Here is a 24095-nt window from a genome sequence, read left to right on the forward strand (position 1 = left end):
TTATATGTAGCAATAAAGTTGTTGGCTAAGAACGTAAAGAAATTGCCACAAATATTGCACTATATGATGCGACAAGGAATATGGATTTACAATATTATATCAAAAATGTGTTGGACAATAAAATGCAGTAAACAATTGCCAGCTTTAGAGATAAATCACAAAAAATAGAGTAAGATGAAATATGCCTAATTTATTAAACTTGAGAAAATGGATAGATTTTTTAAGAAAAATTGATAGGCAGGGGAAATATATAGTCTGTGAATGAAAGCTTGCCAGAAGAAGAAAAATGATTCCATATAAGAACATGCTTCTAACCATTTTGTTATACAAAGAGTTGGTCAGAAAAAAAATATGAAAAGTTGACTACAGTGGGATTAAAGAACAAAAAGTAATGTATGAGACAGTGTACAGACATAGTGGAAACAATGATAGGTAAGGAGGGGAAAAAGGTATAAAAATTTTCATTAGATTTTACTTACCTTTTTCACTTATCTCTTCCATCATTACTCAAATCTAAATTTTACTGTTAGCCAACTCCAGTAGATTCTAATTTATTTTATTATTTTTTCTGCATAACACTGATGCCCCAAAAGGAAACATTCGGATTAGTATTCTGTATTTATCTAAAAATAAACATGCTGAAGGGCTCCATTAAAATCATACTGACAATTGGTCATTTCTCTACGGTTCAACTATACATGATTTAAAATATGTTTATAGGCATTCCATATCTCATTATTTCAAATGTATTCCCTTGGTAAAAATTGCACATGCTTGAAGCCTGCTAATTGGTTCAGGAGAAAGCCAAAGATGAAATACCAATAATACATTTAGTACTAAATGTAACCCTGAGTTTTTGAGTGACTCCATGCATCTTTAGTGGAAACCAAAAACACTGTTCCACACTTTTTTTTTAAAGTGAGTTCATTCTGTTCTTTTGAACATTGTTTCTTAGGTCTGAGCATGGTGGAACCTGGTAGGAAGTGAGTTCTAGACAGAATTGAGCTCTAGACAGAACTGCAGTTCAGTAACATTAATAGAGTTTGAAGGGACCTTGGAGGTCATCTAGTCCAGCTCCCTGCTCTCACAGGAGGCCTATACTATTCCTGATAGATGGCTGTCCAGTCTCTTCTTAAAAGCCTCTGGTGTTGTCAGAGTTGGAATAGTTGGTCACTATTCCATTGGAAGAACAATGGAATGAACCAGGGGAGACATGATAGTAGTTTTCCAATATTTGAGGGGCTGCCACAGAGAGGAGGCGGGTTAACCTATTTTCCAAAGCACCCAAAGGCCAAACAAGGAATAATGGATGGAGTGATCAAGTAGAGATTCAACCTAGAAATAAGGAGACATTTCCTGACAGTGAGATCAATCAACCAGTGGGACAGCTTGCCTTCGGGAGTTGTGGGAGCTTCATCACTTGAGACTTTCAAGACGAGATTGGACTGCCATCTGTCAAAAATGGTGTAAGGTCTCCTCCTTCGGCGGGGATGGGTTGGGGTTGGACTAGATGACCTACAAGGTCCCTTTCAACTCTTGTTATTCTGATTGTTCAATGATTCTCGTTTCATACACATCATACATCAGAAAGATGCCCTGGAAGCCTCTCTGAGCGCAACAAGTCTTTTTGCCACCCTTGGAAGAGAAGCATTACGGTAGCAGCCCTTTCGCCCTGCAGGTGTGCAGCTGAACCCGGGCCGCCCAGTCGCCCTGCGCTTTCCCTTCCTTCCCGCGCTCACCTCTTCGCTCCTGACTCGCTCCTCGGCCGCAGCGGCAGCGGCGTCCCCTCCTGCCCCGGCGGCGGCGGCCGTCCCTTGCGCGGGTCCGGCGCGGATCTCCAAGGCTTCGCAGAGCTGCTCGAGGCTGATGGCGTGCTCCCCGCGGCCCAGGCGCTCCTCCAGCCAGCGCACCAGGGCGGCGTGGTGGCGCGAGAGCAGCGGCTCGGCCGAGGGCGCCTCGCGCAGCCGAGCGGCGGCTTCCTCTCGCAGCCGGGCCTGTCCGAGCAACACCGCCGGCGGCGGGAGGGTCGAGGCGGCCGAGGAAGACGACAACGACGACGAAGCCGGCGGCGGGGAAGCTAGGCCCGGGAAGGCGGCCTCCATAGCTCCCGGTGGAGGTGACTCGCTGGTGGCAGCGGCCCAGTTGCCGTTACTATTGCTCCAGGTGACGATGCTCGCCGTTCCTCCTCCCCCTCCTCCTCCTCCTTCCGCTGCCGCCTCCTCCTCTTCTTCCTCGCCCTCGCTGTGGCTACCCACGTTCCCCATGAAGCCCTCGGGCCGCCTTTTGCCCTCCGGCTCCCTCCCTTCAGGCGAACTCCTGTCACAGGTCAGGAAGGGCCGTTTTCACGCTTTCTCTCTCGCGTCTTCTTCCCTCAGGACACACTTCCGCCCAAACGTCGCAAAGTCCGCTCGCCCAGTGGCGGTTTACGACCCTGCCGTACAGCAGAGCTGGAAAGTGCGGGGTGAGGGTGGGTCCAGGGCCCGAGTGCCACGGCGAAAGATGGCCCCCTGCCGTCTAATTAAGTGATAGCATCGCTGTCCTGCAACGCCGCAAATCTGAGCATAAGAAGAAGGGGGGGGGATCTCTACAGCAACAGAGGGCTGGCCTCATTTTCTGGCAGAGTCGCAAAAACCACAAGCCGCCTAGAGCTAGGAGTATACTATGTATAATCTCAGGGGCGTGAGCGTCTTTGATATGTCGCAAAAGCGAGCGGGACTCGTCTTTCGACGGCAGAGGCAAGAGACGTCTTGTCCCGATAGTGTTAATTTTGGCTTGAGGGGAAACTTGCGGCATAGAGATAAGAAAAGGGAAGAGTCACCTGCTTATTTCAAAAGGCACCAATAAAGGAGAATATTTGTAGCTCAAGGGTTGAGATGAGGGCTCCTTGGTGCTGCTCTCTGTGCTTGTTTGTTTTCTTGGAGACGTAAACTAGGTTGGTTAGTTTAGTTTGTTGTCGTTGCACCTCGTACAACGAAATTAAATGCCATCTTCAGTATACATTATAACTATTTTATTTTATTTATTTTTTATTTATTTATTTTTGTCGTAACAATATATACAAGCATTGCATAAAGGATTATATAATATATAAACATATATATGAGGAGAAACAAGGTACTATAAATATATATATATATAGGGGAAGAAACAATAGGACAGGAACGGTAGGCACGTTTGTGCTCTTATGCACGCCCCTTAAACTATAAAAATAAAACACAAGCACACATCTTTCACATTCTGTACAATTGAATTGAAAATCCCTGATATTGCATTAATATTTCACTATACCAGAAGTCCCCAAACTTGGCAGCTTTAAGACTTGTGGACTTCAACTCTCATAATGGAGCATTCTGGGAGTTGAAGTCCACAAGTCTTAAAGGGACCAAGGTAGGTAGCATCATCAGTGCCGTTTGCTGTCAGTTTATTTCAAAGGGGATTTGTTTGCAGATCCTTATTGGTTGCATAGAAATGGAAAACAGATGCGTCCCACTTGGCAGAAACAAGATAGGTGTGATTGATTTTTTATCTATTAAAAAAAAAATAAGACGCGCTGGCGGTTCATCTCATCAAGTGGGAGATTATTTTCTATGGAGTTAGAAAGAAGAGAAATCGCTACGCAGGACGGAAAGGCAATAGCATCGGGGCGTTGCAACGGGTAGAATGCCTTTGAAAATGGAGGTTCTGATTATCTAACGCAGCGATTCCCCCCAGATACTGCCTGGGTAACGTGTTTCGTAATAGAAGTGACCACCTGCATGCTTCCAGCTGGATTGGAAAGCAATAGTAGTAAGATATTTACCTCGTTGTGTAATTTATACTGCCTACTGCGTTGATTCTCAGTAGATTGCTCAGTATATTGTTTCTGGTATCCAGTGTTTGAGAACCGCTGACCAAAGTAAACAGCAAGCGGTTAAAGACCCTGCATCCAACCCCCACCCCATTTCAAGATTTTTCAGGCAAATCAAATAATTAAAAAATCCTCAGATACAGCACAAAAATGCATTCTTATAAATTGCCTCCCTACATTTCAAAGCTGCTTTTTTTTTACAACAGCTGGCATTTGCAGATAAATACAGGGAAGTGTTTATAAAATAAAATTTTGATATCAAAGATTACTCCTTTTTCCTTACTCTTATAAGGCCGTGGCATACCAAGCCAAAACACACCCCTTCTCTTAAATTGTGTATCAGCACATTGATATGTCGTGCAAGTTTAGCTTGTTTAATTAGTTTGTGATTCATGGCCCAGATAATACGTTAATTCAGCAATGTCTTTAGATGTGTTGCTTGAATACAGCTGTTCATTGATCCAACATTGTAATTAGAAGTCTCTGTGACATGGCAAATCTTACTGTATTGTTATTATTTTATACATTTTTTGTATATAACTCAAGGAAGTGAACATATCTAATACTTCTGCCTCCATTTTCCTTGCAACAACAACTACCCTTTGAAATGGGCTGGACTGAGAAGGAGTGAATGGCCCAAAGTCACCCACCCAGCTTTTATACCTAAGGGAGTTTTGTTGATTCAAGCCACTCAGAGTCGCCTTGAACCACGAGATGAATGGCAAATACATGTGATAAAGAAATAAATAAAATCTACTGGTTCTAGCCCAGCTCCTTAACCGCTACATCAAACTGGTTCTCTCTGTATGATTGATTGTGTGTGTACTGCCTGTTATGCCTGCTCTTTTCACAGGCAATCTAGCAAGAATTATTTGTACTGATGAATCATTTGTAAAGATTTCATGCTTTTAATGTAGTACACCTACTGGGCAATGAGAAAGTCTATATTTTTGGTAACAGTTGATTTAGCCAGCAGATGTGTTTCTGCAGTATATTGAGTCTGCTCAATATAAGACCACTTATAAACTGGAAATTAATTCAAAATCCAGCTGCTAACAGCTGAACCGTGACTGGATTGAAAAGCTGCAGTTTCAGAGTTGGCCACCATAGAGGTGGCACTGCAGCACAACAAATGGCTATTGTCTTGATAATGTCTGGTAAAACAGCTATCTTAGGGTGAAAGCACCTTCTGCAAGTGAATTCTGTTGTCTTATATACCCTGGTTACAGAGTTTATTCCACAAGGTTCATGTTTCTAAATCATAGAGTTGGTAGTGGGGGGACGGGGACATATTTTGGTCCTTATAGAAAGGCTACAGAATAACAAGAGTTGGAAGAGACCTTGGAGGTCTTCTAATCCAACCCCCTGCTCAGGCAGGAAACCCAATACCATTTCAGACAAATGGTTGCCCAATCTCTTCTTAAAAATTTCCAGTGTTGGACCATCTAGAGTAACAATGTCCGCAAGCATTTCCAATAAGTGAGAACATCCATTTTCTCTTGTCCATGGTTGAAGTAATCAAAATATCTTTTACCCAATGATCAAATTTAGGTAGTTTTGGTGCTCCGCTAATTTAAACTCATGAGATTTGGAAAGCAGAGATCATTAATTTACTTTTTCTTACATACAATCCGGTAGGTATAAAAGATGCATTCTGTCACCGTATGGTTTACCCATTAAAATGTTTATTTTGTATGGGAAATAAATGATAGAAAGCAGGGGTCTCCAACCTTGGCAACTTTAAGACTTATGGACTTCAACTCCCAGAATCCTGGGAACTTTGCAGAAGATACTGCAAAGACAGTACCAGAAGAAACATCAGAGGATGCAATAGGACAAACAACATTTGCAGGTGAACGACCTATGTCCCAGAGTTTTGAAACAATAATATTTATTTATATCCTACCTATCCCCCCCAGGGGCACTGAATTATGTACTTTCTCATTAGGACAAGAAATCGGTGAATAATTGTTGGAGTGTGTGTGCAGGCATGCCTCCCTCTGTAATTATGCCTGAAATGTTTTGAAAAAAGTATCAGTGAGAAATGTGTGCTGCTTATGTGCGAAGATCATTTGAGTGTTTAATAAGACACTTATTATTTATTTATTATGTCGTTCCATTTGATGCTGCCCGACTCTAAACAGCCCTGGGCAGCTCATAATACACCAAAACAATGTAAAAGCCATATAATAAAGATAAAAAACAACAAAATCAAACTTGGACAAAAAATGGAGAGGAAACTGTGACCCCAGAAAATCCCACTAGCAATTGACAAAGGGGCAGAAATCATGCTAGCCCACAGTCTGGGAGAGTCTTTATGGCTCTTCAGAACAGAGGTCTCCAACCTTGGCAACTTTAAGCCCCGCAGACTTCAACTCCCAGACTTGGCTGGGGAATTCTGGGAGGTGAAGTCCTCCAGTCTTATAGTTGCCAAGGTTGTAGACCCCTGCTTCAGAGTGCCAACAGGGTGGTACCAACCAGAACTCAGGGAAAATTTTCTTCCAGATGTTCCAGAGGACTTTTTTCTTTAAAACCAGAAATAAGAAAAGCTTCAGTCAAGGCACATCATCATGTTCATAATATTATTCTTTACCAGGTCTGAACAAAATATCTTTGTCTTAACGGCCTTTATTCTAATTTGGCCCTGCTGCACCTCATTTTTAAAAAGTCATTTCCATATATTTTATCCAAAAAGTTTTTATTGGTCAAAAAAGGTTTATACAAATACATATCAGGTATGGTAAATTTTCATTTTTCTTATACAAGATAAGAATTTTACTCAAAATTTTAAACACATACAACAGCCATATGGCAAGCAGGTGATACGAAGTAGCTAAGTTTATCAATCTTACATACGCAATAAAGAAGGGTCAAGAATAATCAGAATATCATACAAAGGAGAATAAGGAAAACCAACACAATACCAAATATCATTGTCACTTCCTAGTTTTGGATCTCAGAACTCTGGGTTCAGCCTGACCCAACTCCAGGGCCGCAACAGCGGCAGCCGCCTCCTCCCCATGGTCTATAACCTCCCCTTCTTCAACTCCTGGGTCATCTAATTCCAGGAGGGCTTTGTGTTCCTCCACGTAGGCCGCAGCCTCCGCAATTGTACTAATTTTTTTCGTAATGCCCTCCCGGAAAATCATCAATCCTCTGGCATCAGCCATCTGAAGCCTACTCCTTCTGGTACAATTTGCTTGACAAAAGTAATATTTCTTTCTCATTTCACGTACCTGTCTGGGAATCTGCCTCAGAATGGCTATCTCCTGCCCCTATAAGTCAGTGCCCCACTCCTATGTTTTCTAAGAATTTCATCTCGCCTCTTCTCACAAATTTGACATGAACCTCTCTAGGAACTGCATGCGTGCATATTTTGAATTAACTCTATAAGCTCGATCCACATCCCAATTCATAAAGTCAACACCTCTCCCAAGAAATTCTCCCAGCAGTTTAGTCACAACATCTCTCAAGTCTTCTTGGTCCACTTCTTCCAGATTTTGAAACCTAAGGAAATAAGACATTTTATCCATCTGTAGTCCAAGCACAGCATTGCCTGTCGCCTCCTCTCTTTCTGCACTGCCCGCATCTCTCCCTCCAGACCTTCCACTTTCTGCTTGTTTTCTGCTGAGACTTGTTGAGTGTCCTTTAAAATCCTTTTGGATAGTCACAATTTCTGCTCTTATTTCATCCAGTTTCTTGTCCATATTAGATAACTTTTCCAAAATTCTCCATTTCTCCAGCAGTTGGTCTCTGACCTTTGCCATTTAAAAATTTTAAAATCCTCAGGCAAGCACAGTATCCTTGTAATTTCCTCCGGATCCACCAGGGGCACTCACAGGAGCAACGAGTCCAGAGTACAGTTAGTCAACCAGGAAGTCAAGGGAAGTGATGTCATCAAGATTCTCATAGTGAAGGCGGAAGCTGGACGCCACCATTGTTCCCCAGAGGAGGGGGCCTCAAACCTCCCTCCTAAATTTCTCCATCACCTCTTCTCCAGAGCTCCACAAAACCGTAATCTTGTTATTTTAAGTTCTCCTCTCTCCAAAGTGATTCGTGCTCCTTCCAGTCGCAGGGGAGAGAAACCCCCGCACCCGGAGCACTCCACCACATTTGCCGATATCTCCTTCCTTCTCCTTCCTCAATTCTTCTCCGCTCCTGTTCGCCACCAGGCTGCTGCAATTATAAATCCAAAGCCCCGGTGTCACCGGGCACAGCGGCCCAGGCGACGACCAAAATAATGGCCGCGGCCTGAGGCCTCCGAACCCCTCCGAGCCTAGGACGCGCCAGCATCGGTCCCCCCAGTCCTGTATGTCGGCTGGGAGACCCCTGGCGAGCCGTCCGTGCGGCAGGTGTCCTTTTCGGAACACCTGGCCCCTGAGGGCCTCGGAGGCGGCCGGATTCGGACACTGGAGGCAGGAGAGGCACCTCCAGATGTCCGTTGCCGCCGGATACCGGAAGTCGTCTCCTTTCCATATATTTTAATTGTATGACTGATGTCTTCCCTCTTGTGCTGCCTTTAACCCGAGCATGCCTTGGGGGAATAAAAAAATAATATACAAGATAGCTCTCCTTCTAACCTTCTGATTGGATGGTTGTTTAGAAGCTAGCTGTGCCCGGTTCTGATTGGTTGCCCTCACCTTCCCTTTCCAAATCCTCACAACTTTTACACTTGGAAACGTATTTGCGGTTGCCTTAAAATGGATGAAGTCAATAAATGTGCAGAAAAATATGCATATTTCCAGACAGGTGAGGTGAACCTTGGAACAGTAATTATGGAAACTGTGTCTCTACCTAGATCTTAGCAAGGGCTGCTACTGCTGCCTGTGGTGTTTAGGAGAGATTAGGAAAAAACCGTGGGATCAGCGAAGTACTCAGTCAGTGCGTTATCTGCCCTCGCCTGATCCAGGCTTCAAATTATCATCTCACCAAACCACCATAAAACTAGCATTTATTAAAGCAGGCAGCCCTTTCTCTTCGGGGCATCAATCACTCTGGACTCTAGGATATAGGAGAGGTGGTGCATCGGGCAGGCAATACTGTGAGCAGAGTCTCCAAGCAACAGCAGCAAAAGCAGTAGCTCTTCTGGAAAAAGAATGGGGGAATGGCAGATGAAAGAAGCAGCCTTCAGCAGAAGCCAGTAAATCACCACCTCCTTTTTCCCCCCCCACCCTCAGAATCTGCCAGCTACACAATCGCATCCCGTCGCTCAGATCCACCACCTTTTGTTTGGCTCCCTCCCTGAACCAGTCACCCAGCCCTGTTGTTGCACAGAAGAGCGCCTCATTTGCAGCCAGCCGAGGACAGCATCCTGCTTAATTGCACAGGGAAGGTTTGGAAGTGCTGAGATGGGAGGACAACTCCGGTTTTCCAAACACGGGATCTGAAGGAGAAGATCTTTAGATGTGAGTGGCCAAAGTTCAGGAGCAAGCAAAGGTAAGCCAAACGTTCATTAAAGACCTCTTGTCGGGCTTTTTCTTTTGGAGGATCTGTGTATTATTTTGGCTTGTCCAATTTGTGCAGGTCAAAGGGCCTTTCGAGATACCAAGGCTTCCAAATTCATCTTTCCTATTTAACTCAGTTATGTGGGCAGAACCCAAACTTAAAGGAAAATGAAAGGAGGCATCTACCATCCAGAGATGGATCCTTCCTGTCCAGAAGTGTGTGTGTTTTAGATACTGTTTGCTAGGAAGCAACCGTGAGAAAGGGACATCACCTTAATTTCCTGATTGTGGGCTTTCCTAGTGGACTGAATGGACCATTGTCAGAAGCAGCACGCCTGTTCTCATACCAATTATGCCGTAATCTGACCCCGTGTAATTGAAAGGAAGGTATGTTGGCAGTGCAGCATATGTAAACATTTGCTATTTCTTTGTGCTTATTCTTATTTAACTTTTTAAAGGAGCAGTGCAATGGTAGGCTGAAGAAGAAGGACCCACAGTCTCCAAATAGGTGAATGTGCAAGCTTCCCAAGAATGGCATGGTTGGGGCACCATCAGGAAAGCCACTATCCTGAAGCATCAGCTAGATTTCATGCCTAATTTTTTGCACCTGCTAATTACATGTGATTATTATTACTTAGAGTTTGCTGGATTTTATATGAAATTGAATGCCGATATGTACAATGAGTAAAAAACAAAGATGCACACTAAAAATGCTGACTAATGGAGATAAAAATAAAAGTGTGCAATCCAAGAATGGCCTTTTCAGTGGTAGCCACTTGGCTCTGGAATGAACCTCTGGAATCCTGTGGTTGGAAGGAGTAATCTTGCAATGTTTCTCAATCTCGGCAGCATGAAGATGTGTAGCCTTCAAGTCCCAGAATTCTCCAGCGAGCATGCCGAGTTGAAGTCCACATGTCGTCAAGTTGGCAAGGTTGAGAAATATTGATCCAAGGTATCAAGTCCAACCACCTACCCTTGCAGGAATCCACGTTAAAACATTGCAAATAGATGGTCATTTGGCCTTCAGTAGAACACCTCTAATAAAAGGGATCCCACTACCTATCTTGATTGTTGTTTCCATGCTCTGATATTTTGAATTTTTGTCTAGTATTGCACAATAATCTTCTTGTAACTTAAATCCATTATTTTGTACTGGAAATGATGAAAAACAGATCCTGACCTTCTAGACGGCATCCTTCCGAGTGTGTGAAGATAGTTAGCATATTCCCATCTATTTTTATTTTATTTATTTATTAAATTTATATGCCACTCATCTCCCCAATAAAGTGTTTCTGGATGGCTTACAGTCCAGGGCTGTACAGATCTAGCTATCTTTTTTCGCAGCCAGGCATACCCAGCAGTTCTGGCAATCGCTCTTGAGAGAACATCATTTCCAGATCGTTCTCATTGCCCTTAACCCAAACCTGTTCTGATTTCTCTGATAATATATTTTTTTAAAGTAGGCTGCCCAGAACTGGAGTACTCAACGTGGGGCTGCGGGGGGCAGGTGTCTGTGCAAAGCAATTCTATTTCTGATGTTTGGAAATCATATTTCTGTTGATGCCGCCTCCAGTTGTATTTACCTTTCTTTTTCTTTTTTTTTCAACTGGCTCATATTGCTGGCTCACATTCAGTTTGCAATCGATTCTGGTTTTGACAACTCTCATTATCAGCCAAGCCTTGTGTACCTGTGCATCTGATTTTTGTTCCCAATTTTTTTTAAAAAAACACTTGTCTCTGATAAATTTCATTCCATCACTTTCAAACCCATTTCCCTAACGTATCAAATAAAATAAAGGTATTTTTTCTATTAAACATTTTAATATATTGATATCATATCTTACATTTCTATCCTGCAGTGAAACTTTTACTTAATGCCTGCTGTTTATGGTTTCTCGCTTTCATTTTCAACTAATCTTAATCTTTTTTTTTTAACTTACTGTGCTGCAAGCAATCCTAGGAATGGTTTGTTTTAAAGAAGCGAATGCAGGTTTTACAAGTAAATAAATGGATAAGTATATAATAAGTAATAAGTAATCCAGAGTGTCCTGCTTTTGTTCTCCATGCCTTTCTGACCATTTCCATGTGTGTTTTAGATACTGTTTGCTAGGAAGCAACCGTGAGAAAGGGACATCACCTTAATTTCCTGATTGTGGGCTTTCCTAGTGGACTGAATGGACCATTGTCAGAAGCAGCACGCCTGTTCTCATACCAATTATGCCGTAATCTGACCCCGTGTAATTGAAAGGAAGGTATGTTGGCAGTGCAGCATATGTAAACATTTGCTATTTCTTTGTGCTTATTCTTATTTAACTTTTTAAAGGAGCAGTGCAATGGTAGGCTGAAGAAGAAGGACCCACAGTCTCCAAATAGGTGAATGTGCAAGCTTCCCAAGAATGGTTGGGGCACCATCAGGAAAGCCACTATCCTGAAGCATCAGCTAGATTTCATGCCTAATTTTTTGCACCTGCTAATTACATGTGATTATTATTACTTAGAGTTTGCTGGATTTTATATGAAATTGAATGCCGATATGTACAATGAGTAAAAAACAAAGATGCACACTAAAATGCTGACTAATGGAGATAAAATAAAAGTGTGCAATCCAAGAATGGCCTTTTCAGTGGTAGCCACTTGGCTCTGGAATGAACCTCTGGAATCCTGTGGTTGGAAGGAGTAATCTTGCAATGTTTCTCAATCTCGGCAGCATGAAGATGTGTAGCCTTCAAGTCCCAGAATTCTCCAGCGAGCATGCCGAGTTGAAGTCCACATGTCGTCAAGTTGGCAAGGTTGAGAAATATTGATCCAAGGTATCAAGTCCAACCACCTACCCTTGCAGGAATCCACGTTAAAACATTGCAAATAGATGGTCATTTGGCCTTCAGTAGAACACCTCTAATAAAAGGGATCCCACTACCTATCTTGATTGTTGTTTCCATGCTCTGATATTTTGAATTTTTGTCTAGTATTGCACAATAATCTTCTTGTAACTTAAATCCATTATTTTGTACTGGAAATGATGAAAAACAGATCCTGACCTTCTAGACGGCATCCTTCCGAGTGTGTGAAGATAGTTAGCATATTCCCATCTATTTTTATTTTATTTATTTATTAAATTTATATGCCACTCATCTCCCCAATAAAGTGTTTCTGGATGGCTTACAGTCCAGGGCTATACAGATCTAGCTATCTTTTTTCGCAGCCAGGCATACCCAGCAGTTCTGGCAATCGCTCTTGAGAGAACATCATTTCCAGATCGTTCTCATTGCCCTTAACCCAAACCTGTTCTGATTTCTCTGATAATATATTTTTTTAAAGTAGGCTGCCCAGAACTGGAGTACTCAACGTGGGGCTGCGGGGGGCAGGTGTCTGTGCAAAGCAATTCTATTTCTGATGTTTGGAAATCATATTTCTGTTGATGCCGCCTCCAGTTGTATTTACCTTTCTTTTTCTTTTTTTTTCAACTGGCTCATATTGCTGGCTCACATTCAGTTTGCAATCGATTCTGGTTTTGACAACTCTCATTATCAGCCAAGCCTTGTGTACCTGTGCATCTGATTTTTGTTCCCAATTTTTTTTAAAAAAACACTTGTCTCTGATAAATTTCATTCCATCACTTTCAAACCCATTTCCCTAACGTATCAAATAAAATAAAGGTATTTTTTCTATTAAACATTTTAATATATTGATATCATATCTTACATTTCTATCCTGCAGTGAAACTTTTACTTAATGCCTGCTGTTTATGGTTTCTCGCTTTCATTTTCAACTAATCTTAATCTTTTTTTTTTAACTTACTGTGCTGCAAGCAATCCTAGGAATGGTTTGTTTTAAAGAAGCGAATGCAGGTTTTACAAGTAAATAAATGGATAAGTATATAATAAGTAATAAGTAATCCAGAGTGTCCTGCTTTTGTTCTCCATGCCTTTCTGACCATTTCCATCTTTATTTTAGATTTCTTTAAACTGGACGTGGACATGGATCCTTTTAGGGGGAAAAAAGTGCTGTTTAAAAAAAAGATGGAGCAGCATCAATCTTACTTGCTTGTGCGTCCTGATGGCTTAAAGCAATATCTCTAATTCTCTATATTATAGAAAATATATTCTCTATATTACTGCTTTCATATACCATCTCTAGAAAGAAGGAAGTGGGCTTGGGTACTAGATATGCAAGCTTATTCATTATAATGAATAAAGCATAAAAAAGAAGATACTGTAGTCACAACTCAAAGACCAACCAAATGCTTGACTGTGCAAAATGGTGAATAGTATGAAAAGGGTGTTTTGTTGGCATTCAAGACAGAACACGTTTACGTATAGTTGTCACAAGCTTCCAGACAGGCAAACTATGCATTATCTCTGTAAAATTTATATATTGGATTGCTAGGGTCATCCAACCATCTTATAAAAGTGTATCTGAGGCCTCAACAACGAAAGTGGACATTGGCTATATGTATACTAATTAAACTATACTTTGAAGTACAAAAATGATTTCAAGGGACATCTAAAATTCTCCTAAAGGTTTTAGAAATAACCAAACTGTAGTTGATCCCCACCAGTAGTGAAATCCAGGTTTCCTACCAGTTCGCTGGCTGCACATACGCGCCATGCAACAAATGCGTGCTGCGTGCCCATGCGCAGTATGCACCAAAAGGAGGTCTGGGAAGGTAAAGTAGAAACTGGGGGGGGGGATCAGCTGTGGCATGCGATTTAGCTTTGCTAGAAAGTAGAATTTCCTGCTTTCTAGCAAAGTTAAACTGCACCGCACAGCTGATTCCCTCCCCCCACTGTTCTACTTACCTTCCCAAGCCTCCTTTTGGACCGTGCTGTGCATGCGCACATGTGCAGTATGTGCCAAAAGGAGGCTTGGGAAGGTAAGTAGAATAGCGAGGGGTGGATCAGCTGTGGCACACAATTTCCTGCTTTCTAGCAAAGCTAAACCCCGCTGCACAGCTGATCGTCGGAAATACCAGTTCAGAGGAACCGGTAGCTTTTTTTAAACTTCTGGTTCGCCCGAACCGGTAGTTTTTATCACTACTAGTTCGCCCGAACCAGAGCAAACTGGTTAGGCATTTCACCCCTCATCCCCATCCCACCCCCTTTTAAATATAAAATCAACTTGTTACTCAAAACTGCCTTCATAATCGGCCATATTCCAGTGAAAAACTTGGAACAAGAGGAAGACACAACCAAATAATTTTTATATTAACAAAGATGGAGATAGAATAGAATAGAATAACAGAGTTGGAAGAGACCTTGGAGGCTTTCTAGTCTAACACCCTGCTTACGCAGGAAACCTTACACCACTTTGAACAAATGGTTATCCAACCTCTTCTTAAAAACCTCCAGTGTTGGAGCATTTACAACTTCTGGAGGCAAGTTGTTCCACTGATTAATTGTTGTAACTGTCAGGAAATTTCTAGTTAGTTCTAGGTTGCTTCTCTCCTTGATTAGTTTCCACCCATTGCTTCTTGTCCTGCCTTCAGGTGCTTTGGAGAATAGCTTGACTCCCTCTTCTTTGTGGCAGCCCCCGAGATATCGGAACACTGCTATCATGTCTCCCCTAGTCCTTCTTTTCATTAAACTAGACACACCCAGTTCCTGCAAACTGTTCTTTATATGTTTTAGCCTCCAGTCCCCTAATCATCTTTGCTGCTTTTCTCTGCATTCTTTCTAGAGTCTCAACAGAGACTCTAGAAGGTAACTGTACATCTGTGCAGCTTTTTAAAAAAAACTTGGGACTTAGATTTGGAATTTGAGCCTTGGACGATAAGTTCCAAAAATAGATAGGGGCCGGCCCAAAATAGTAATAATGCAGAGACATAATTTAAATCAAATGTCACAATTCATAAATAAGCTTTTTGGTGCTGCTAAAATATGAAATTGCTTTTTCTTCAAAGGAATCATCTGGTAGAATTAATCCATCAAGTACATTCTTCTTGGATAATTTCTCAATTTTGTGAGTGTTGGGATGTTTGGCTCCTGTATTACGAAATAGTCTCTACCCACCCAAGAGACCAACTCCCTGGAAATTGGTTTAAACTGAATTTTTTGGATAACCTTTGGATGATGGATTGGCATAGTCTATGGTTAATATAAGTTCATTGGCATATGGATTGGCATCAGGGAGAAATCTAAAAAATTTCCCTACCGGTTCTGCGGGCGTGGCTTAATTGGTGGGCATGGCTTGGTCAGATGACTGGGTGGGTGTGGCCACACAATGTAAAAGCAGCTGCACCCAAAGTGGCCCCTGTGACAAGCAGGAACCTCACACAGCCACAAAAGGCTCAAAAACCAACGTTCACACTTTACACACCACAACCCAACTCACACACACACACACACACACACAAAATGCCACATACAGCTTTGTGAGACTTTGTATGTTTGTGTAGTTAGAGTGAAACACTACAGAAACACACCAAATCTCAGAAAGCTGCACAAATATTTTATTATTTTATTTTATTGTATTTATATTTTTAGATAAAACAGTTAAATTTAAAATTAGATAAAACCTTTTAAATTTAGATGTAGCAATTTAAAGTTAATTGCTATGTTTTTTTAAAAATAAAACTCTTTAAAAAACCCCAATTAACTATTTTTTTAAAGCTCCCTCCCCCCAGTTACTTACCCATTCAAAGGATAATGCAGGCAAATTGAGTTGCTCACCGATGAGATGGATTGCAGGCAGGCAGATTCAGTTGCTAGCTGATGTAATTGATTGCAGCAGCCGAAGCAAAGCAAGGCAGGAGCGAGCCCGAAAGAAGCAGCAAGTAGGCAAGTGGGTGGGCATGGGCGGGTGGGTGGGACAGGGATTTTTGTTACTGGTTCTCCAAACTACCCGCCCCCATCTGGTCAGATCATGCGATCCGGTCCGAGCCAGGAGCATTTCACCCCTGATTGGCATAGTCTGTGGTTCGTTGTTTTGCAGTTTGTTTTATGAATTGTATATGTTAATGTTTTTATTGAATCAACCATATTGACTATGACGGTATATAAACCTAACAGTCTATATGCCCACTAAAACTCTCATATCCGTAACTTGAAATGATACCTCATAGGGCAAGATTTTTTTCAACCAAGGTACCTCAAATGAGCTAAGTTACAGAACGCATCCAAAATCTGGGACACAAGACTCCCGTGGAGTTGAAATTTGGCAAATGTCACCAAACATTTTCTGTGGTCAGCTTCTGGTGTTTAACTGTGCTATTCAGTTCAACATGGGCTATTTTCAAGACAGACACATCTCTGAATAGCTCCCTGAATTTTTAACAATTTTTCCAGTACATTAGATAGTCTGCCATTGTTGACGGTGTTGAGGAATCTGGTAATCATATCTCTGAAACAGTAGCCCAAGGGGTCATGCATTCTCTAGTAAACAGGTAAGGTTGATGTCAGCCGTCCCTCATAAGTGGAAGTCAAGAGGGGAGAATCTCTGGAGGCTAAATTTCTGGATAGCAGAACTATCTTTGTTGTGGAAATAGACAATGGAATTTAGTTCGGTTTAAATAAGAGATCCAGATTTTCCCAGTCTTTGCAAAGCAGCTAAATTTAGATTACGAGCTTAATGTTCTTACAGGAGACAGGAGCTTTTGAACAGCAACATGGATTGCTTTCACTTGTTTCAGATTGTAGAAAACCTATAAATGGACTGATATATCAGCTTTCTCTTTTATCAGACACTCATTTGTTTTTTAAAAACAGTCAATTTATATTATGAAAAATATTGAGAAAGTTGGGAAGTTTTTTGTTGTTGTTTTTTTAAAAAGAAGGCAATCGTATTCTCTCACTTATTCTTCCATATTGTCTGCTCACCATTCTGGAGAAGACAGTGAAGGGCTGAAATAAAACATCAATTTTTTTTCTGTATGTATGCAGGAAGATCCCACTCCAGAGACAATGGAAACTGAGTGAAGGCAAAGCAGAGTCTCTGGCTTCCTGTGATCTCAAAATCTATCTCCCGGCCCTCCTGCCACAGACAACCTGAAGGACGCAAACTCCACAGCTGCTTGAAGGTATCTGCACCAAGAGACATGTCTGGAAAGAAGAAGCTCACAAGGCTGGTAGCTGAAATCCTTCAAGAACTCCAAAGAGCTTTGGCTTATTTCTTAATTGTCTACACTTTACTGTTAGGAGGCTTCATTTGTGCCAGTCTGATATACCAGATCTTAGCTTCCGAGTAAGGCCTGGGTAACCCAAAGTCTGCTTAATGGGGACGAAAATGAATGAATGGAGAAAGTACACAGCCTTCTTTCCCCGTTCCGTAATGAAAACAAGCACATCTGTAACTTGGGATGCTTCCAGATGAAAGTCCAGATCCCTGATGATCTCCTGACGCCGCAGCTGGACACTTGCCATGCCGATGTTTCCTAGCACATCCCTGTGACTGTTATCATCTCTCCTCCAATAAGAGAAGCCTGCTTAGGAGTGGTGATGTTTTGCTGCCAGGAGTTCCAGTGGACATTCTGCGCTGTTAAGAAGGTGGGGTGGGAGAGAGTGTCACATATCCTGTCTCTTGCATTTAGCCCCACGGTGACGTTTAAAGGCCATGGTGCTTTGCCACCACGGCCAGCAAAAATGTTACGGATTCACCGTGCTTTATTTTGTTTTAAGGGGAGAAAGCAACAATGAGTGATGTGGGGGCTTCGGTTCCTGGGTAGTAGGTGAGGCCTGCCATTCTCTGGGCTCAGCTGACAAGGGGAGAGCTCCTTTGCTGCCTGTCAATTCTCTGTGAGCACTCTATGCTGACAAGTCATTCCATTCAGGTCCATCTCAGAGGTGGGTTTCAGCAGGTTCTGACCAGTTCTGGAGAACCGGTAGCAGAAATTTTGAGTAGTTCGGAAACCGGTAGTAAAAATTCTGACTGACCCCGCCCCCATCTATTTCTGCCTCCCGAGTCCCAGCTGATGGGGAGGAAATGGGGATTTTATAATAATCTTCCCCCGGAGTGGGGTGGGAATAGAGATTTTGCAGTATCCTTCCTCTGCCATGCCCAAGCCACGCCCACCAAGCCACACCCACAGAACCAGTAGTAAAAAAATTTGAAACCCACCACTGGTCCATCCTGACCATTTCCAGGTGGAATTGGAAGGGATGGGAGGGGACACAGAAACGGGGACCTCTTGGACATTCCTAGAGAGGCCATGAATGAAATCCATCACAAAACAGGACTAACGGTCTATATAACCTATAATAACCTGGCTAGGTGGCTCAGTGGCTAAGACACTGAGCTTGTCGATCAGAAAGGTCGGCAGTTCGGCGGTTCGAATCCCTAGTATAGGTCTCCTGCGGGAGCAGGGGGGGTTGGACTAGATCAGGGGTCTCCAACCTTGGCAACTTTAAGGCTTGTGGACTTCAACTCCCAGAATTCCTCAGCCAGCATTGCTGGCTGAGGGATTTTGGGAGTTGAAGTCCACAAGCCTTAAAGTTGCCAAGGTTGGAGACCCCTGGATTAGGTGACCTCCAACATCCCTTCCAGCTGTGTTACTGTTACTGTCTTGCCTCTGGGGAAAGGTTATACGAAATCATCTCGTTCCCTTTGCCGCCTTCTTTTTACTAACGGTCACATGGTACTGTTTAGAGCACTGTTTCTCAGCTTCAACAGCTTGAAGACGTGTGGATAGCCAGCATAGGGAATTTGGGGAGTTGAAGTCCACACATCTACAAGCTGCCAAGGTTGAGAAACACTGATTTAATATCATTACCTACTTGGCAAGGTTCTTTTGATTGATTGATTGATTGACTGATTGATTGATTGGATGTGATTTGATTTGATTGGACATTATTTGCTGCTTACGTCCAATAGATTCTGAGTAGATCATGATGTTTTACTTGCGTACGCAATATTTGCAATGCTGCACCCATAACTTTCCAGGGCTGTTCGTAACAAGTTGACTCTTTTTGTATTATTATTATTAATGGGCAACCTTTCTGGAAAAATGAAATTGGCCAGGAGTGTCTATGGAGATGCACGTCCAAAAAAAGTTTGTGATGGTAGCACAGCCGTGTAATGGAAGCCTTGCCTCATTTTAATATACAGCCAACTCGAGTTGAGTGCACTTCAGTTGGGCAAAAACCTCTTAGCGGGAATGTACTTTTGATAGCTACTCTAAAATCGTTGATGCCAGTGAATTCTGTATGACTTGTGTCATAAATTCTTTCGGGCCAGAGCTCTCTCTAACTTATTTTTCTCCTGAGCTCACACAAATACATATCTACATATCTGAAAACACCAAGAAGTTATTCCCCCTAGGTCAAGGGCTCGTGGCCAAATCAGTGCTATCCACCAGTCCTTGAGCCATAAATTTTGCTGCCCTCCTGGTCGATCTATAAGGAGTTCAGCAAACTAAGCTGCCTTTTGTTACTGCTGCCAAGTTAAGGAAGGGATTATGCCCCCCCCCATTAGGTAATACTACTTTATTGAGATTGGCTATAATAGCAGATTCTTGCAAATCTGTGCCTTCTCCCTCTTTTTATATTTCCCCTTTAGGGAGGTGTCTGCCTGAGCCACTTTCAAATGTTATCTCTTTCTGGACTTTAAAAATATTCTATCCCCCTTTGCCTCGGTAATTGTTTCTGCATATTTTTTTGCAAAGGTCATTTTCCTTACTTTCTATAATTGATAAATGTCCCCCAGTTTCATTTTTCACTCAGCTTGATTTGCCTGCTGAAAATCAACTACGAATCACTCTTCTAATATGGGAAAGGATGACTTTAACAGACGTTTGGAATAGTAGATTTAGTCACCTGCAAAATTCTGATTCACCAGTGACAGAACTAAGAGGGGGATACCGAGTGAAGTAGAAGGAACTCTCCTTATGCTCCTGCTCTATACCTAACATTGACCATCAGGTTATTTCAAGAAACTTTTCTAGCCTTCCACTAAACTAGGGGTGAAATCCAGCAGGTTCTGACAGGTTCTGGAGAAATTTTGAGCAGTTCAGAGAACTGGCAAATACCGCCTCTGGCTGGAACCAGAGTGGGGTGGAAATGGAGATTTTGCAATATCCTTCCTCTGGAGTGGGGTGGGAATGGAGATTTTGCAATATCCTTCCCCCAGGAGTGGGGAGGGAATGGAGATTTTGCAGTATCCTTCCCCTGGAGTGGGGACGGAATGGAGATTTTGCAGTATCCTTCCCCTGCCACGCCTACCAAGCCACGCCCACCAAGCCACGCCCACCAAGCCGCACCACGCCTACCAAGCCACGCCCACAGAACCGGTAGTAAAAAAAATTGGAGTTCACCACCGCACTAAACCCATGTTCAAAATTATTTTGCCTGACAATAGAGGGTGCAGGCCAGAGCAGGAGGGAGTGATGGATAACGAACGAGTTCCACGTTGTTTACTGCGGTAAAAGAATAGTAGCGGCAGCAATGAGTGATAAAGAGAACCCACTTCTGATTTTATAGCTGGCAGCATCTGGAAGTAGCCTAAGAATAAATAAAATGAACATACGTACTAGAGTTAGACTTCCAGAATTAGAATTAGCCTGCTTCTAACAACAGTTATCTCTGTGGCACTCAAATGCTGTCAGATACAAAATGAATAGGCAAACTAACGCGCCAGCATCACTATGGGGGCACTTCTGCAGCTGAAGACCATTGCACATATAGTCCTAGAAACAGCAGCTCTACTGAATTCAACCCGGGACTGTTGCACAGAGACAGCCATAGTATTCTTGCACAAGTCATCAGAGCAAATCAGAGTGAAAAAAAAGTATGGGTGAGCAATCCCATGTTAGCCAAAGCAACATAAAGCTTGTGATGCATTGAATAGTAACAGCTAATAACACACATTTGGCAGAACCAATTTTTACAGGTCAGGGTTAGTTCCATCCCCTGACTGGGTCAGCAACCAAACAGGCAGTGAAGCGTGCCAGAGCATTTTCACAGCAGTGAAGGATGACTTCAAACTGTCTTATTTACCGGCTGTGTGTGAAACTGATTTCTGCACTAGTGGCTAGGAGCATTACCCAGCCGTCATATGAAGCGATACGATTATTGTCATTTTGCTGGAAAGACAGATAGATGGCTATAGAGCAGTGCATACAGTATGCTAGCTAGGAAAGTCTGGAAGTAGAAGTCCACACGTCTTAAAAGTTGCCAAGGTTGAGGAACGCTGCTCTGGGAGGAGCTATAAATTGCTAGGGCAGCAACGTCAGGTAGATATGGAGAGAAAAGGTTGCTAAGAAAAGATTTGCTAGAAGCTGGTACCCTTTATGACTTTATGTCCTTTTTAGGAATCAGTAGAAATCTACATTCACAGTCTGATTTCCCATGTTGCTTTTCCCCCCCTCTGCAACAAACTAACTTGCAGACACTTCCCATACAAGATGTCATACTGAGCAGCTGTTCATTATAGATTAAAGCAAAAAAGCAATGTCAAATTATTTCTCAGACCTGATTGTACTGACGAAATATCTCCAGTTCAAAATACATTCAAGTCACACAGTTGTAGAAAAGAGAGAAATACGGTCTTAAAGATCCCTAATATGCGATAGACATGCTCCAGATGCATAACCCCTTAATATTTATGTCTGATTGAAATTCCTTTCACTACGGAATCACACAGGTGCTGAAACCTGTTTATGGTAATTTTCAGCAAATTCTCCAACTGTATCTGTTATCCACCATATTTTCCAATCTCTGTGCACATTGAGCAGCATTAGCAAAAATTGCCAGAAGTCATTTTATGCTGTTATTGAATCGTTTTAGGGCCTTTTCTTCAGGTCATGGTTATTTAAACAAAAATACCACATGGATAGTGCCTTATCCATAATGACTATGAAGCTCTTTTTAGGATTTTCCCTGTTTTGTTTGGTATGGGAATCAGTCTAACTCAGGGGTCTGCAAATTTGGCTCTTTTAAGACTTGTGGACTTTAACTCCCAGAGTTCCTCAGCCAGCAAAGCTGGCTGAGAAACTTTGGGAGTTGAATTCCACAAGTCTTAAAAGAGCCAAGTCTGCAGATCCCTGGAACTCTTTTGTATTCTATAAATTGGGCCTAGTTAGAACTTTAGGTAAGAGATGACTAGGAAATGACTAAACCCCCTTTTTAAAAAAAGGAAGTAAAATTTACAAGGCAATTTCGTTGTCAAGAAAACAATTTAGCCTTGTCCAGGTGGCCATTGGCTCAATGTTAATGTGACTTTATTCACAATATGCTTATTATTAATGCTCCGCAAAAACACTATGTTCAAAAAAATAAGTTATGAAAAGGCAAATGGTAAATAGATATTGAATACCCAAGCTCCACCTCCTGATTTCCCCTAACTTTATCCAAATCAGGGGTCTCCAACCTTGGCAACTTTAAGACTAAGAATTCTGGGAGTTGAAGTCCACAAGTCTTAAAGTTGCCAAGGTTGGAGACCCCTGATCCAAATCATAGATAACTTTGGTCACCAAAGGTAAGTGGCTACACTTACTTCTTAATATCTGTCTGCTGTCTTCTGTTTCCTCTGCCACCACAATAATTTGAACAAACTGGAGAGAAGGGCTTCTCTCCATTTATCTATCTATCTATCTATCTATCTATCTATCTATCTATCTATCTATCTATCTATCTATCTATCTATCAACATGGCAACTAGAAAAGGTTTTCCTGAATGAGTTTTAAAGATCTATAATAACTGGAAGATACTAGATGGCAACATACCAATTGTTTGGATCTAGGTTTGAGGGGGGAAAAACCCCATCTTGTACAAAATCACCAGCTGAAGGTCAGAAATGTAAGCTGAGGCGGGGAGGGGTCTTGAATATCTCTAAAAATGCACTGTGTCCCCTTGAGGGAACTAATGCTGTTTTAAAGACCGGAACTGTCTACCTACGTGCCGTGTTATGTATATTTATAAATAAAGTGCTAATACAAAGTTACCCAAGCCTACAGTTCTTTTCTCTCATCAAACTTCCCTTATTCTATAACAAAAATTCAACCCTCCAGCAGAAGAAGTAACCATTCTGATTGTTCATTACCTGCCGCTGGGTGGTTTCAGAGCAGATGCTAGTCCTATTTTAGTATTACCACTGGGAGACCTGACCTGTGTCTCCATGTATCTTCCCAAACAGTTTAGTGGATTCTTGAATCAGCCTGAAGCACAGAAAATTAGGTTGGCTCTGAATACCCGCTCCTGTAAAAAAGCAGGAGGACCTTACTATCTTGGCTGGGCTTTCCAGAGATACCTGTTGACTATATCATGGGAAAGAAAGGTTATTCTCCTTATTCATGGCTCCCATGTAACACCTCTCCTGCGCAGGCTGCACTGGTTGCCGGTGGTCTTCCGGGTGCAATTCAAGGTGCTGGTGACCACCTTCAAAGCGCTCCATGGCTTAGGACCGGGTTACCTACGGGACCGCCTGCTGCCACCGATAGCCTCCCATCAACCTGTGCGCTCTCACAGGGAGGGTCTCCTTAGGGTGCCGTCAGCCAAACAATGTCGGCTGGTGACCCCCAGGGGGAGAGCTTTCTCTGTGGGGGCTCCTACCCTCTGGAACGACCTTCCTCCGGGGTTACGTTCACTCCCCGACCTCCGGGCCTTCCGACGCGAGCTCAAGACCCTCTTGTTCCATCGCGCAGGGTTGGCCTAATTTTGCTATGGTTTTTAATTGGGATTTTATTATCGTTTTAACTGTTTTAATGGGAGCCAAAATTCAATTAGATTTTTATAGCATTTTAATTGTATTATGAAGACTGTTTTATATCTGGCTGTAAACCGCCCTGAGTCCTTCGGGAGAAGGGCGGTATAGAAATTTAAATAAAGAAAGAAAGAAAGAAAGAAATTATTAATTTATCCAGGTGTATTTCCATTTC

General features: G+C 42.4%; 1 protein-coding gene and 1 long non-coding RNA gene across 2 annotated transcripts in view; one reads left to right on the forward strand and one right to left on the reverse strand.

Moving 5' to 3' along the window:
• The window catches only part of ZZEF1 (zinc finger ZZ-type and EF-hand domain containing 1), an 81135-nt gene extending 78758 nt beyond the window's left edge, over positions 1–2377 (reverse strand). The window contains exon 1 of the mRNA XM_058164416.1: positions 1740–2377. Within this exon, the coding sequence (XP_058020399.1) occupies positions 1740–2264 (525 nt within the window). The 5' untranslated portion in view covers positions 2265–2377. The remainder of the gene's footprint in view (positions 1–1739) is intronic.
• LOC131188829 (uncharacterized) lies at positions 2030–18438 on the forward strand. The gene is made up of 3 exons (XR_009152848.1): positions 2030–2163; positions 9025–9283; positions 17169–18438. It is a non-coding gene; the product is annotated as an uncharacterized LOC131188829 (long non-coding RNA).
• Positions 18439–24095: the final 5657 nt, after the last annotated feature.

The sequence above is a fragment of the Ahaetulla prasina genome, chromosome 1, assembly GCF_028640845.1.
Source record: "Ahaetulla prasina isolate Xishuangbanna chromosome 1, ASM2864084v1, whole genome shotgun sequence".
NCBI classification, from domain to species: domain Eukaryota; kingdom Metazoa; phylum Chordata; class Lepidosauria; order Squamata; family Colubridae; genus Ahaetulla; species Ahaetulla prasina.